We start from the raw sequence: 15,200 nt of genomic DNA, 5'->3' as shown, positions 1-15,200 counted from the left end.
GGGTACAAAGGGCGGGCCAACTCCATATTAAAGCCTATATATTAAGAATGGGATGTCATTAAAGTTCATAAAGACAGGTCTCCCAATACTTTTGGCAATATAATGTTGGTACTGACCATTTGGTGATATGCTTGTGTAGACTTGTCATGGGCTGTTGAAAGAGAATGTTTGCCAAGTGAGTCATCTTAGCAGAATTCTACTGGTCTGTGACTTCCAAGGCCCTGTTACTCAAAATGTTTTGAATGCTAACTTTAGCATTCAGATCCTCTTAAAACTGGTCAGCTTCAGCCTTTTTGGGATGTGTGATTGGAGCATAAATTTAGATTACTGAAATTTTGAGTGGCATGTCTTAGAGTTAGACAGATTATGTTTTGGATTGTAGGCAAGCACAGATTTTGCAACCCTTTATTAGACAATGAGGGCTACTCAATTTTTTTCTGCAGAATTTGTGTCTATAACAGAAGATCTTTATTTCATTCAGGAATAACACACTATGGAGTTCACTTGAAGAACCACCAATTCTCAACACTAAAGAATTTGAGGACCTTTTCTGCAAGAGCATAATGCAGCCAAAGAAGAAATCACTGTGTAAGAGTTATGAAGAGGGTCCCAAGGTGAAAAAGGTAACTAAAAGCTGCATCCACCAGCCCAAATTGATATTTATGCTGTCCCAAATCTATTAGAACAAAAGCCACTGAGGTAGATAAGGAGGACATGAGCAGATTACAGAACATTGCCCCACCACACCACACAACAAACCACCTCAGGGATGAGAACCTGAGTGCAGCCATGTGGCGGGTGATACTTCAGCACCACACTAGTCCAAATGGACCATTGTGAGTTTTTTTCCAGCGGCTGGGGAGCCAATCCTGCCATCAACCCCCATCTTTTCCCTTTAAGTTGGAGGACCTCCTTGCAGGACTGGATGTAATTTAATGTCATACCCAAGACCAAGCAATTGTAGGTTAAGGGCTTTGCTCAAGGGCCCAATGGAAAAGGATTACTGCTAGTAACTGGTCTGCTTCGCGGTCAGTTATCCTCTCTGTCCCTCTCTGCGTTGTGTAATTCTTTTTAACATAAAGGATGAAGACTCGTGCCGCTGGATAGCTGACGGGCATCGTTTATCCCTGTCCCAAGGCTTCCCGCCGACTGAGGAGCATACAAACACAAAAAATAAAAAAATAAATATATATATATATATATATATATATATATATATATATATATATATATATATATATATTCAAAAAACATTCTCTAATTTCTTATACATATTTTGTCCATCAGCCATAAATTATAAAACATGAACTAATGACAAAACAGTTCAAATATATACACAGAACAAGAAACTGGTAATTATAGCTAAAGAAGACAGTACAATAATAGAACATTCACGTACCTGAACACACAAAAGAACTTAGTACAGCACAACAGGAACACACTCGTCACACTCCCTTAATGGACAAAAACCAAAAAGAACTATTGCAAAACCCTGTTAATGTGATACTGTGGAGGTGTGCTGAAAAACCTGTGCATTCTTCTGTAGATTATTATCCATCCGTCCATCCATTTTCCAAACCGCTTATCCTACTGGGTCGCGGGGGGTCCGGAGCCTATCCCGGAAGCAATGGGCACGAGGCAGGGAACAACCCAGGATGGGGGGCCAGCCCATCGCAGGGCACATTCATACACCATTCATTCACACAGGCACACCTATGGGCAATTTAGCAAGTCCAATTAGCCTCAGCATGTTTTTGGATTGTGGGGGGAAACCGGAGTACCCGGAGGAAACCCCACGACGACATGGGGAGAACATGCAAACTCCGCACACGTGACCCCAGTGGAGATTCAAACTTGGGTCCCAGAGGTGTGAGGCAACAGTGCTAACCACTGCACCACCATGCCGCCCCCTGTAGATTATTATAACTATGATAAAATACATTGCAGCTCAACTATCTGTCACGATCTGGGGCGAGCAGACAGGCGATCGTGCGGGTCGGCTGGTAAGGAGCAGGCGGACAGGCAAATATCGGGGCAAAATCGGGGTTTATTTAGGGAACAAGGACTATGAACAGGGAACAGGTGGGTTACCATCACCAGACCACAATGACGGACAAGGGAGACAAGCAAGACTAGGACTTAAATACACAAAGACTAATCAAGGGAATCGGACAAAGATGGAGACGATCAGGGAAGCACACGTGGGTAATCAGGGGGCGTGGCACACACGAGGAGCAGACGAGCCGGGCATGACACTATCCATACTTATGCTATAGTTATCTCTGCTGAATGTATTTTAGTGGGAGCGCCAGCATTCGCCTACCAAGGCTTCCTGCCAACTGAGAAGCACGAATGCTGCAGGAAGTGACATACTCTTATAAAATAAAAGTCCCCAATGGACTTACCCAAAACAAAAACATAATAAAATTACATAACAAAAATACATAAATAAACTCAAAATTTTGGGGAAATGAAATACAAATAAACTGTGGTTTGTTTGTTTTTACATCGGCTACACTAGCTTTTGTAGGATTGCCATTTAAAAATAGGAGAGATGAAATTCTAACCTGTTCAGCAACTTAGTTCCGCAGACCTGGAGTAATTACCTGTGAATATTCAGGACTTACTTATTTGGGGATCATTGGATTCTGTACAGTCTCTGGAATACATTTATTGATATTCCTTTTGTGTGAAATAAGCATTTTGTCAGAGGAGTCCTATATTTTACCCTCATTGAAACCACTTGGTGACTAAAAATGTAGCACCATTTACCCAGAACTAGGAAGGAGGGTCTCAGTTCTTGATTAGTCTATGGCTCTGTCAATCTGAACCCAGAAAATAAAGTAAAACCATCAGGAGCCAAAGTAGGGTACCTGAAATCTGATTCGTTATGTAACTAAGCAAGAAATTCAGTTTTTAAGGTGTTTTAAAACCCTAGATCCTAATATATTACAATGGCAGACTGAAGCACAGAGTGAGGGAAGACACTTAAATACAGACATCCAGGGAAAACAAGGAACAGGTGTAACTTAAACAGGAAAAACAAGAAAAAGAACACACAAAATAATCACAATAATCCTGGAGAAACTCTAGGATAAGAAAACAAGAAGTAATAAACTCTACAGAACAAAATCCAGAAAAACAAGATGGGTGAGAGTGGTCTAAAGTCAGCCTCAAGCCCTTAACACAAGGGAACAGTATATGCACTACACACTCAGTCCACTGACCTATGCAGAAGAAAACACACCAGGGAAGGCTAGGAACTAAGATGGAGAGGAGAAAATGCAGAATGGCAGCAATGCCTGCTGGCCAAATGTGGAAGGGCCACAGAGGGCGAGGTCAGTCGCTACAGACCCTGACAATGTGTGAATTTAGGATTTAAAATTGTTTTTGCCTGTTAAACTTTACCTGAAAAAAAATGTTAACAGATTTACAGTTAGCAGAACTAAATTTAGTGGAACCTAATTGGTCCGCCAAAGATTTTCAAAGTTGATGAAAACACTAATCCACTAATGAAAAAGTTCAGTAATAGCACTTACCGGACCCTGCCCACTTCTGTTATCCAATGCCCCCCCAGTGATTATCCATGTCAATGGGGAATCCCTTACCAGCAAAGTACCACTGAGGTACCCTGAACATGGTGCTGCTGCCTGGCTACTGAATTAGCTGCCCCTTGCTGTGTCCTGATGTGGCATATGGGTTAAATGCAGAAGACACATTTTGTTGTTGTGCTGCAGTGTGTCAATAATGACAACTAATCAGCAACAGCTATTTATAGGAAAGTTATAAATGATTAAACTTTAGCACCGTATATGCTATAAATATTCTGCTAGATAAGCAGGTGTGTGATGAATGTTTTTTAAAAATAATGTCTACTTCCAATATATATTTATTATAATAATTGAAGTTGCGCTATTTCATTTATAATTATTTTGTTTGTATTGTGTGATGCTCCAGTCTTTTGGGAAACAGCTGATAATTTTTAGCCAATGTATGCAATTCTCCACAAAAAAAAAAAAGATCATTTTGTGTTTGTTTTGTACACTAAAATTCTGGTAGTCAAAGTAGTTGTAAAAATTATACCGGTTTCAATAAACAATGTGTTTCTCATTAAGCGAGAATAATTCTTTTTGCCCTTCCCTCCTCAGACTGTGAAACTTCTTCAAAGCAGTCGATCACAGACAGTGGGCATTCTCATTTCTAGCCTGCATCTGGAGATGAAGGACATTCAGCAAGGTGAGGCACAGTTGGATTCAGGCACTGCTTGCATTATTGCAGTTGTTTTAGAAATACACTACTAGGTTAGTGTCCCACAATATGATAAACACTTTTTACCTAGTGAGCACATTTTTTTTCAGTCCCCGCAAGGATAACTCCATCCATCCATCCATCCATCCATCCATCCATCCATCCATCCATTTTCCAAACCGCTTATCCTACTGGGTTTAATTTAGCAAGTCCAATTAGCCTCGGCATGTCTTTGGACTGGGGGGGAGGGGGGGGGGGTGGAACCGGAGTACCCGGAGGAAACCCCACGACGACATGGGGAGAACATGCCAACTCCACACACGTAACCCAGGCCGAGACTCGAACCCGGGTCCCAGAGGTGTGAGGCAACAGTGCTAACTGCACTGCACTACCATGCCGCCCCTTAGGATAACTTCAGTTTTATAAAAATCCATGATTGCAAACAAAAAACTAAAAATGCTAAAAGCCACATATTTATTTGAGTTACTTATGGTTAAGTTAGTTTTGGGTAGGGTTTATGGTCGGCATTGTTGGATTAGCATTTATCCCATAGAAATTAGAGTCCCCATAAAGACAGAAATGTGTGTGTGTGTGTGTGTTAAATAACAAACTTTATAAGTAGATTTTCTCTCATTCTTTTTTGTTATTTAGCTGTTTTAATGTTAGACAACTCTGTTGTGGACCTGGGGACAATTGAGGCTTTATATGAAATTGTAAGTAAAAGATTTATGTAATAATATTTATTTATTATTTATTTAATAATAAAATCTTAGTTAATACATATTGTTTTCTCTTGAAGAGTAAAGTAGCCCATTAGCGTTATCAAATTAAATTTTAAAGTCAGTGGATCAGTGGTTATTGAAGCTAACTTTCAAATAGCTATACTCAGCCCTGGGTACTAAGAATAACTCATTTGGAATTTGGGAATAAGCTATAACATCACATTATGCAGGAAACATTATCATTTAAAAGCTGTATAGCATAGTTATGCAAATTGATTGGTGACTTATCTTAAATTTGACTAACAGAGGGCTCAGAATGACGAGCTAGAAAAGATTCGGGAATACATCCGATCCTGCAAAGAAGATGATCGCAGGCTTCTGGACAAACCGGAACAGTAAGCAGCTGTAACTTCAGCTTTTCTAATACATGCCCCAGCACTGAAAGCTAACACTTGATTGTTCCTATCATCGTACTTGGTACTAGTGATAATGCTATTAGGGCCGTAATCATCATCATTGGTGTTCAAATAGAAAAGTTTGCTGTCCCTCAGCATGTGACGTGTGCTGTTCCCAGGTTCCTGTATGAGTTGTCTCAGATTCCTGACTTCTCAGACCGGGCCAGCTGCATGATATTCCAGTCTACATTCCTAGATGTGGTGACTTCAGTACATTGCAAAGTGGATGTTATTTCCCGTGTCTGCAAGGTATTTAATTTTTTTTTCTGAAAAATGTGTCTCTTTTACTCATATTTGCATTGTTTCAGATATTTCCACACTGGCAAAACAAGTTCAGTCACCCCTCCAGATTCGCAAATTTGACATGTGAATAACCAAATCTGCAAAAGTTGGCCGTGACCAATTAAATGGGGATGTCTTTGGATGACAAGTAGGCCAAAAAAAAAATTTTAAATGGCAAAAATGATTTGGATTGCATTGATTTGTTTATTTTTTTTACTTTTCAGTGCATTTTTAATAATGGCCCAAAATATTTTTTTTTGTGAATTTACACATTTGCAGGGATCTTCCACCTCTAACCCCTGCTACTCTGAAGGGGTTACTGAACTACAAAACATTTTCTGTAAAAATTATAACAACAGTAATAATTATTTTCCATTTTTTGTTTTTCTGTCAGGTAAAAGTCTAACTTAAAAAAATCTTCTGTGTACAAACAGGACTTGCATCTGTTGACCCCCGTTTCCCCACATTTGAACGCACTTTCTTTGCCCTTCCATTCCAGGAGTTGCTGGAGCGTGGCAGTGTGAAGCAGATCATAGGCCTGGTCCTGGCCTTTGGCAACCACATGAATGGGGGGAACCACTACAGAGGCCAGGCTGATGGCTTTAGCCTGGAGATCCTGCCCCGGCTCAAGGATGTCAAGAGCAAAGTATTATTTATATTGCTTACCACAGCTTTAGTGAATACTATTTTCTTATTGGTCCAGAATGTGGGTCTTAATTATTTTAATGTAACCACACAGGTAGTTTTGGCAGCCTAACAACAGCTCTATGTTCATGCATTTTAATGATTTATTATACATGTTATTACAAAAACCAGTGTGACTTTTTAAGAAATAATAAGTCATTCTTATCAGCATAATATGTCTTGTTTTCGAAATGCATGTGCCACCTGTTCATGGTTTCTATGGTAATACAACAAATGTGCCGCTTCCAGTAAATAGCTTCATCATTCTATCCTTATAAGAACTATATTTTTAAGCGTACATTGGAATATTATTAAATGCTATTTGAAATAATTTTCTTCTGAAAAATTAATTGCGCCTAGTACTATTCCTATTTTTTGTTCATTATTTGTGGTATAAGCGGGATAAACTACTTCGAGGTGTGCGGTTATACGAAAATAATCAAGAACAACTTGGTTAGAATTGGACTACGTCCCACCAGGCTTTCATTGAATATATTCATATATCTGCACACTTCGTCATGGATTATCCCTTATGTATTTCACGAAAGGGTGATCATTGGTGAACATGCAATACCTACATCTGCAATACTATTTCTTTGAACTTTTATTTTTATTCTTTAAGGACAATTGCATCAGTTTGGTGGGTTATGTCAGCTCATACTACCTGCGCAACAAGGTAGGGAAAATCTCACATTACTAAGTGAACTGGATTTGTCACTGTACATGAAGGGTGTTTTGAAAGGCCAGGCCATTGGCTCAGTCTCATTTTGCTCTGCATTTATAGACTGATTGTGGAGACAGCAATGACTTCCCACTTCCAGAACCCCATGACCTCTTCCTGGCTGCTCAAGTCAGCTTCAGCGACCTTTTCTCAGACCTCCAGAGCCTGAAAAACAAACTGGCTGGTATGGTTACCCTGTTACCCTAGTATAACTTTTGATATTCAGCTGTCATCACTGCTGATAGGGAGAATTGATAACTTATAGCTTCAGTCCAGGCCTTGATCACAGGATGACACACTGGAACAATCATCTCAGGTCTGATTCCGGCACATTGTCCTACCTCATGCTACAAAAAACCTCCTGATTTAATCCTGGTTCTGCTGTCAGAAGGCTATGCTGAGCAGCAGGTTCAAAAGACAGCAGTATAAGAGCAAAGTGAAGCATGAGACACTGGGAATGACCAGAAACCAGCCAGGTAGAGGGCAGAAGTGACTCTATTGTCAGAGATGACCATGAAGTTATCCAACAGTTCCTGATGAGTCAGAAGACGACATCAAGTGACCTTTAAAAGGAATACGAGTGCAGGTGTGAAGTGCACTGGTAGGACAGTGTGCATCAGGCTCCTAGAAGCAGGACTGAAGTCCTATAAAGCAAGGAAGAAGCCCTTCATTAACTAAAAAAAAATAGTTTCTGAAAGAACAAATTACTTTATGATGCTTCATTTTGGAAATATTTTTTATTTTTTATATTAATTGCTATGGGTCTTAGAATGAAAAAAAAAACATGGTACTAAAGTTTAAACATTTTTATCTTTTAAAATAGAACTCTGATACTATGTTGTGATCTGGTGATGTATCTAAATGTTTAAAATGTTTTTGATATTTCTAGTTCACATTAACTTTAGCATGTTTTGCACGTTTTGTTTCTCAGCTTGTGAAAAAGATGTTCAGAAGGTGTGCAGAAGTACATTGGTGGAACACCTCCAACCATTTAAGGACAAAATGGAGGCTTTTGTATTGAAAGGTAAGTAATCATCGAACCATCTATCCATCCATCCATCCATCCATCTATCCATTCATCAATCCACCCATCCATCCATCCACCCCTCCATTTTCTGTACCCGCTTGTCCGCTTGTCCAGAGGTCCAGAACCTCTGTAAGTAATCATCTCACTTTTATTTGAAATTATGGGCAAGATTGCAATGGTGAGAAATTTTAAACATTAAGTGATCTACAACCAGGATCATCTATGAGAGGTTAGAGAGAGAAAGTAAACTCTCACTTAGGACGTGCTCACACCTGACCTGGTTGCCTTGTACCGTGACTGAACATGACTGCCCCCCTCCCCCCCCACCTCCTCCGCTGGTCTGTGCTCACGTTACACTTAACAACCCTGGCCCAAGCTCGCTTTTGTCATCACCCTGTGACTTTTTTTTATTAGAGAAAATTTAGAAAGAGAAGTGCTAATGCAAAGTCGAATAGGCTTCATGATTAATATCCTTATTTTGTGGCTTATTTGGAGTAATTTTGGGTGCCGATAAACAGCCCTCATAAATTTATCGAGTATGCAACGCCGCAGTTTTCATATAATCCTGCTCCCTGTATTGTACCAAATGATTCAGTTTTTGTGTGCTGCATTCAGTTGTTTTTTAGGATACTCCCCTCAGCCCAAAATTCCAGGAAACACGATCTGTACAGCCTACCCGCTCAATTCCTTCAAGGTTCAGTTCATGTATAGTGTACATGCAGGCCTGTGTGTGCCAGTTGCATTATTGGTGTCATCTCTGGTGCCTCTGAGGCTAGGGATCTGTGGCAACATGGTTGCTGGTTCGAATCCCATGAATGCCCGGAATGAATACTGTTCTATATTGAGCAAAGGTCCTTAACCTGCAATTGCTGCATCCTGGGTATGGTGTTACTCTACATCCAGCCAAGGAAGCCGGTCCTTCTACTTACAGGGGAAAACTTGGGGGTTGGAAGCAGGATTAACACTCCAGCCACTGGAAAAAATTCACAATGGTCCATTTGGACTAATGTGGAGCTGAGGAATCACCCACCACATGGTTGCACTCAGGTGCTCATCCCTGAGGTGGTTTGTTGTGTGGTGGGTGCGACAGCGCACTATAATCAATGCATGTTCCTTACTTCCTCGTAGACAAAATAGTCTGGTAGTTGTGCATAAACAAATTCCTAGTAATAATCAAAAGAGAGGAAAAAGGTATGATAATAAAAAAATTAATTTATGGACCCATTCTTCTTCACAATAACTTATGTATCAAACAGAAATTAAGTGAATTGTCTGTTTTTTTTTTGTTTTCAGCAAACATGGAACTTAATGAATTAAACAACCGTCTGACATCAGCACAGCAAAGGTTTGAAAACATATATCCTTTTCAGTTCATAGATTCATCTGTTTCAGAATAAGAGTGTTAAAGATGTCACACCATTTCTTGGAATCAGATAAGGTTGTAAGAATTGGTTGGAAATGCTTGCTAAGAATCAAAGGGACAAGATATCGTTAGTAATGGTCTTACCTAGAATTAATACATGTTATAACAATCTCAGACAAAACCATTACCAAAAAGCTCAGATATTGATAGAGAGAGCAAATTAATAACAATAGTTTAATTAGTAACAATACGGAAAAGCTTCTACCACCCCTCCCCACACAAACCCCCAAATTATGATTGGTCCACAAACATAAAAACAGGCCTAAAAAAGTACCCAAAAAACCAAGATCAGAGTCACCCAAGCTGTTTGCCAGGGATGTTCCCACCCTCGGGCTACAAAACTCCTCTAAAAAGGTGGATATTCCTCCTTTTCTCCTACAATAAGGACATGCAGTGGCTCGGTTCACAGTCAGGTATCCTCCAGCTTTTGTTCGTGTTTTTCTCCAAGATGGCCTCTGGAGCTCCACCTTCTCTGCACACTCCAGGTGACTTCTTTCCTTCTTTTACACATACCCACATTTCAACTGAACTGTCCCTCTCTCTTCCTGCGATCATTAACAACCACCAAAGAAACAGGTGCCCCCCCCCCCTTATTACTGTCCTCATGTAATATCTGATAATCACCCCTCAGGTTATATGTCAGTTAAACACACACAAACAGATGACGGGTAAACATATTTTATAGGTACCGCTTATTCATTTCTATGGGAAAAATGCTAACGCTAACCATGACAACCTTAACCCCTACCCAGCCCTAACTATAAGTAACCATCAAAGTACAAGGGTTTTTGCATTTTTTTGTTTCTTCATTGCAGTCACAGATTCTTATTAAATTGAGTTTTCCCTCATAAGGGAAAAAAATAGGTATTCATCACATAAGGTATACCTGTTCACACACAGACACACACACAGAGTTAAATATCTTACGTTTGTGACATGAAAAAGTAGATTTGCCAGTGTTCCCCAATGTAGGGCAGTATCACAGAGTGTAATAGTAGGACAAATAGCACATCAACTCAGTGGTTAGCACTGTTTCCTCTGGGCACTCCGGTTTGTCCCTGCAGTACTGTTATGTGGTTAGCTAACTAGATCCGAAGTGCCTCTTGTGTGTGTATAAATGCTTTGTGATGGACTGGCATCCTCTTCAGAGTGCACTTCCTTGTGCCCTATACTCCCTGGGATAGGCTCCAGGCTCCCCCTAGTGGCGCTGTCCAGGATAAGTGGATTGAAAATGTTTGAATGTCTTCTGTTTCGGTGGTGGATGTACTGTAGGAAGCCTGCTCACAGGTTGTTGAATTCACCTTAGCTTTCAGGAAGTGGTGAGCTACTTTGACCTGAAGTCCACCTTGGGGGAGAAGGAGGTGACACCCAACTTTATCTTCATGCTGTGGTTTGAGTTCAGCAATGACGTCAAGAAAGCATGGGAAAAGGAGAAAAAGCGGTTATGCTTGGAGAAGTGAGTCTAAAGCTTCCACTGTTGTTGTTATTGTTGTTATTATTATTATTATTATTATGTTGTTAAATTCCATAATTATGTTCTGTAAATAATGAAAGAATTCATCAGTGTTTGTGGTTAACACCTAAGCTGTTGTAACTGGCAGGTAGCTGTCCAGAGAAACTTAATTTTACCCTACTTAGCATGAGAGCTGCATGTTTTTTTTATTTTTATGTTTTTGAGGAAAATGAACCATGAAATATCCTGAACCGTCACTTGGGGGACAAGGTGTTTTTTGTATTTCATTCATCTGATTGGCTTGTCATCTTTTCAAGGTTTAAAGAGGCACAGCTGTCTGTCAGGAAGATCATAGCTGAGAAGAAGGTGGAAACCAGGGAGGTCGCCCCCAGCGGTTTGGTGAGACACTTTCAGTTTAGAGCTTACACCCCTGATATGCAAACAATAGAAAACACACAATACACAACATACACAGACAAAAAATGTGGCTGTCATTAAAAACGCCCCACCTTACGTCCGTTAAAAGTTATTAAAACCAGAAAACTGAATATGGATTATGAGGCTAACTTATCCGTGGTGACAGACTCCTAGCCGTTTTCTCATTACACATATTCTTATGTTTTGTCCTGTTGTAAATCATTTGTTTGTTAAACAATGGCTCACCTTCTATTAATATGTAATGCATTAATTAATACATTAATATGTAATATGAACAGACACCATCTTCTTAATAGCTGTAAAACATAGAAGCACACTATTAAGTGGAGGCTAGACACAACAAATCTTTCATAACGAGTGGAAATATAAATACATAGCCCTTCCACTTGATATGATGTTTTTATATCTCATATTGACTTGCTGCCATGTACACTTTCCACTACTATTGCATTTGAAACCAGACCAGTTAAGTTATTGTTAACATTAGGTTTACATTATGAGTAACATCACAGTAATAGACATTTAGGAAGCATTACATTACTTAACAGCAAATAATAGGCTTATTTCCGAATTGTGTCACATCTGTGAGGCTCTGTATATTTTAACAGTATTTCAATTCTTTTCAGACAAGACTTCATAGTCTAATACTCAGTCATGAGATATTTTAGACCACATTTTATGACCATGAAAATGTGCTTATGCATTTACTCGGTCGGCGGCAATACATTGCCAACAAGCCTGCCTGCTTTTCTTGGCTGCAGTGGTATTGGACCTTCTTTGCAGCGTTGATTTAAACTCCTCATAACCCTGCATAATTAGCATGCAGTCTTCCTCAGTTCATGCACAATATACATGAACTGAACCTTGAAGGAACTGAAATATGGAGATCATGCCATTACCCAAACGGTGACTTGCGCTACCGAACGTGTTCCATTTATGTGAACGCGTACAAACTCCAATGTAGTTAACACTGATGTAACAAATCAATTTCTTATCTGCCGTCATAGTACTGATTAGCACTATTTCAGACAACCCGATTCTGTGAACACAGCGTTCGCAAATTAACTCTAGGTTAAATCTGATTTGGTTAAACCCCCTTCATAGTACAGGCCACAGCACAGGCACACAGACAAACACACATTTGTATGTATTTCTTATGGGGCGGCGTTTGTAAACATTTTTGTACTTGCCACTTTTTCAACCTTTAGTGCAACTTTCTGACATTTAGCTAGAAGTCAATGGTGTTGTGGATCATCAGATTTTTTTGTAGATTTTATGTAGACTGTTGAGAACGTATGCAAAATAGCCACGTTCATCTGCATAGAAATGGGCAGTACCGACGAGAGTGTGCTAAGTGGTTGCAGGTTAGGGCTGATGCAGGCCAACGTGGCAAATTCCGCTCACTTATAGGCCATAGAACGTGCAGTTTTGGCAGGTGTTCATTCTGCGTTACATGGTATTGCTACACAGCCGGGAGCAACATCATCTACACCTTCCACTGCGACATCGGGAAGCTATGAATGTATTTTGGGGCAGAAGGGGGATCAGTAGTATCATATAAATTGGCCTTAAATATTTCACACCATACTTTCGTTGGTGGCAGCAGTTCGTAAGATGCTGCTGCTGAACGGTTTGTTCGGAAATGGCAAGAAATCGCTTGCAAAGTGGCAGGTCCAGTCACAGGAACTATGAGGACCATAATCCATTGTGGTTATCAGTCACTGCTATGCATCGCTCGTTTGCATATTAGTCAATACTGACACACGAATGTGTGATCTTTCATGGAAGGTATACATGATGTTGCTAAATGTTAAATATATTTAACATTTACATTTAACATTTATATTAAACATTTCCATTTAATATTTATATATAGACATACCATTTATATTTACATATGATAAACAATTTTGAACATAATCTACACAGCAAAAAAATCTGATGATCTACAACACAATTGTCATCTAGCTAAATGTCAGAAAATTGCACTAAATGTTGAAAATGTGGCAAGTACAAAAATGTTTGTACCCATAATTTCCCCATTTCTTTGTGGGGACCATCCATTAATTTCTATGAGAAAAACCCTAAACTTAACCCCTACCCAGTCCTAACCTTAACCATAAGTAAGTAAACAAAACATTTTTTAAGTTTAAAAGACTTTTTACAGAACATGTTTAGTGTTTTAATTGCATTCACAGATTTTTCCATCAGTTTCTCCTGAAGGGGACCAAGAAACATGGTCCTCACAACATGAAAATCACAGGTTTTTATCATATTGTGGGGACAATGTAATATATACTGTGCATGACCACACACACACGTTTTCAAAAATTATTAAATATACTCTACAACTGGCAAATCGTGCATTGCATTGTCAGTATTTTTCTAAACAGAAGCGGAGTGTAGTAATTTCACAAATCGTTGGTGCACATGACAACAAAAGTATTACAAAATACTTTAATTTGTCTAATATGTGTTTTAAACAAGAAGACTGTTATGAGACTGTTATGTCGCTTATTTTTTTGCTACTGTATATCATTTAGGAATAGAATAGAATAATTACAGACATTTCACTTTTTTCACAACAGAAACAAAGGCTTCGCCAAAAGGAAGCAAATATGTTCTTGGAATGACAGAACATAGTTGAGGCACACAGAGGAGTGGCCACTCTGCTCCACTGATACCTACAGCTTTAATTCAGCTTCCATGGGATTCCACTCTTACAGATATGGTCAGTGATTAAACCCTGACTATAACATATTCGTCCCTAAGAAGGACACTGAGAAGTCAAACAAGCACAGACTGCAAATGCTAGATCCTAGCTTATTATTGTTAAAAACAAAATGAATGACTGTCATGGTGTTGACTTTGTGTTAGGCAGATAGAATACAGTATAAATATTTTGGTGCTTGTGACCAACCCTATAGTAATACATATAGAATATGTGTATAACGTATAATCAGGGTTTCAATACCCAGCTCCACCTCTTTACATACAAATCACACTTTGCAGGAGACCAGCTCCACTTCTTTCAATGTTAATCTTTGTTATTAATTTCTCAAAATTTTGTAAAATAAAATGAACAGTTTAATAACAGATCGTTTTTTTCACAAAAAAATCATCAACTTTTTAAAATCAACTTTAATGTTCATTTTCATTAGCAATTTAGACCAGACATTCATTTCTCAAGTGTATAAGATATTCCTACTGTACATGATACCTTGATTTCTCTCCCGTGTTTTTGATTTGTTTGAATGAATAAATAACAATATTACTTGTAGTAATATGTGGAGGATTTTTGTGACATATCTTTAATTATATGTGTCAATCCATTGTCCACCAAATACATCAATAATTAAATGTGTCAATAAATCATTCAATTTATTATTGCTAAACTTATTTCAATTTATATTTCATGATTTATGGACACATTTAAGGAATGATACAGTATATTGCAAGATTTATTGAGGAAAAAATTTAAGATAGATTGCAAGATGGTTGATCATTTAAAGGATTACAATATGCAAATTAGATCTGCACTGATTGGTCTGTGAAAGCACAGTAGCAGTGCTTAAACCATGGGCCTGCAGTTTGGACCTGTGGAACTATCCATCCATTTTCCAAACTGCTTATCCTACTGAGTTGCGGGGGGTCCAGAGCCTATCCCAGAAGCAATGGACACGAGGCAGGGAACAACCCAGGACGGGGGGCCAACCCATCAAAGGGCACATGCACACACCATTCACT

The 15,200-nt window shown here is 39.1% G+C and overlaps 1 protein-coding gene across 1 annotated transcript in view; it reads left to right on the top strand.

The window, feature by feature from the left end:
* LOC125723823 (formin-like) overlaps positions 1–14,086 on the top strand; it is a 43,319-nt gene extending 29,233 nt beyond the window's left edge. The window contains exons 5-17 of the mRNA XM_049000621.1: positions 482–623; positions 4,149–4,236; positions 4,900–4,961; positions 5,277–5,365; positions 5,545–5,674; positions 6,207–6,353; positions 7,014–7,067; positions 7,176–7,296; positions 8,044–8,136; positions 9,433–9,484; positions 10,869–11,018; positions 11,333–11,414; positions 14,042–14,086. Of these exons, the coding sequence (XP_048856578.1) occupies positions 482–623; positions 4,149–4,236; positions 4,900–4,961; positions 5,277–5,365; positions 5,545–5,674; positions 6,207–6,353; positions 7,014–7,067; positions 7,176–7,296; positions 8,044–8,136; positions 9,433–9,484; positions 10,869–11,018; positions 11,333–11,414; positions 14,042–14,086 (1,255 nt within the window). The remainder of the gene's footprint in view (positions 1–481; positions 624–4,148; positions 4,237–4,899; positions 4,962–5,276; positions 5,366–5,544; positions 5,675–6,206; positions 6,354–7,013; positions 7,068–7,175; positions 7,297–8,043; positions 8,137–9,432; positions 9,485–10,868; positions 11,019–11,332; positions 11,415–14,041) is intronic.
* Positions 14,087–15,200: the final 1,114 nt, after the last annotated feature.

This window comes from Brienomyrus brachyistius, unplaced genomic scaffold, assembly GCF_023856365.1.
Source record: "Brienomyrus brachyistius isolate T26 unplaced genomic scaffold, BBRACH_0.4 scaffold51, whole genome shotgun sequence".
NCBI lineage: Eukaryota > Metazoa > Chordata > Actinopteri > Osteoglossiformes > Mormyridae > Brienomyrus > Brienomyrus brachyistius.
Note: the sequence above shows the minus strand (reverse complement) of the source record. Positions and strands in the feature narration are given on the sequence as shown.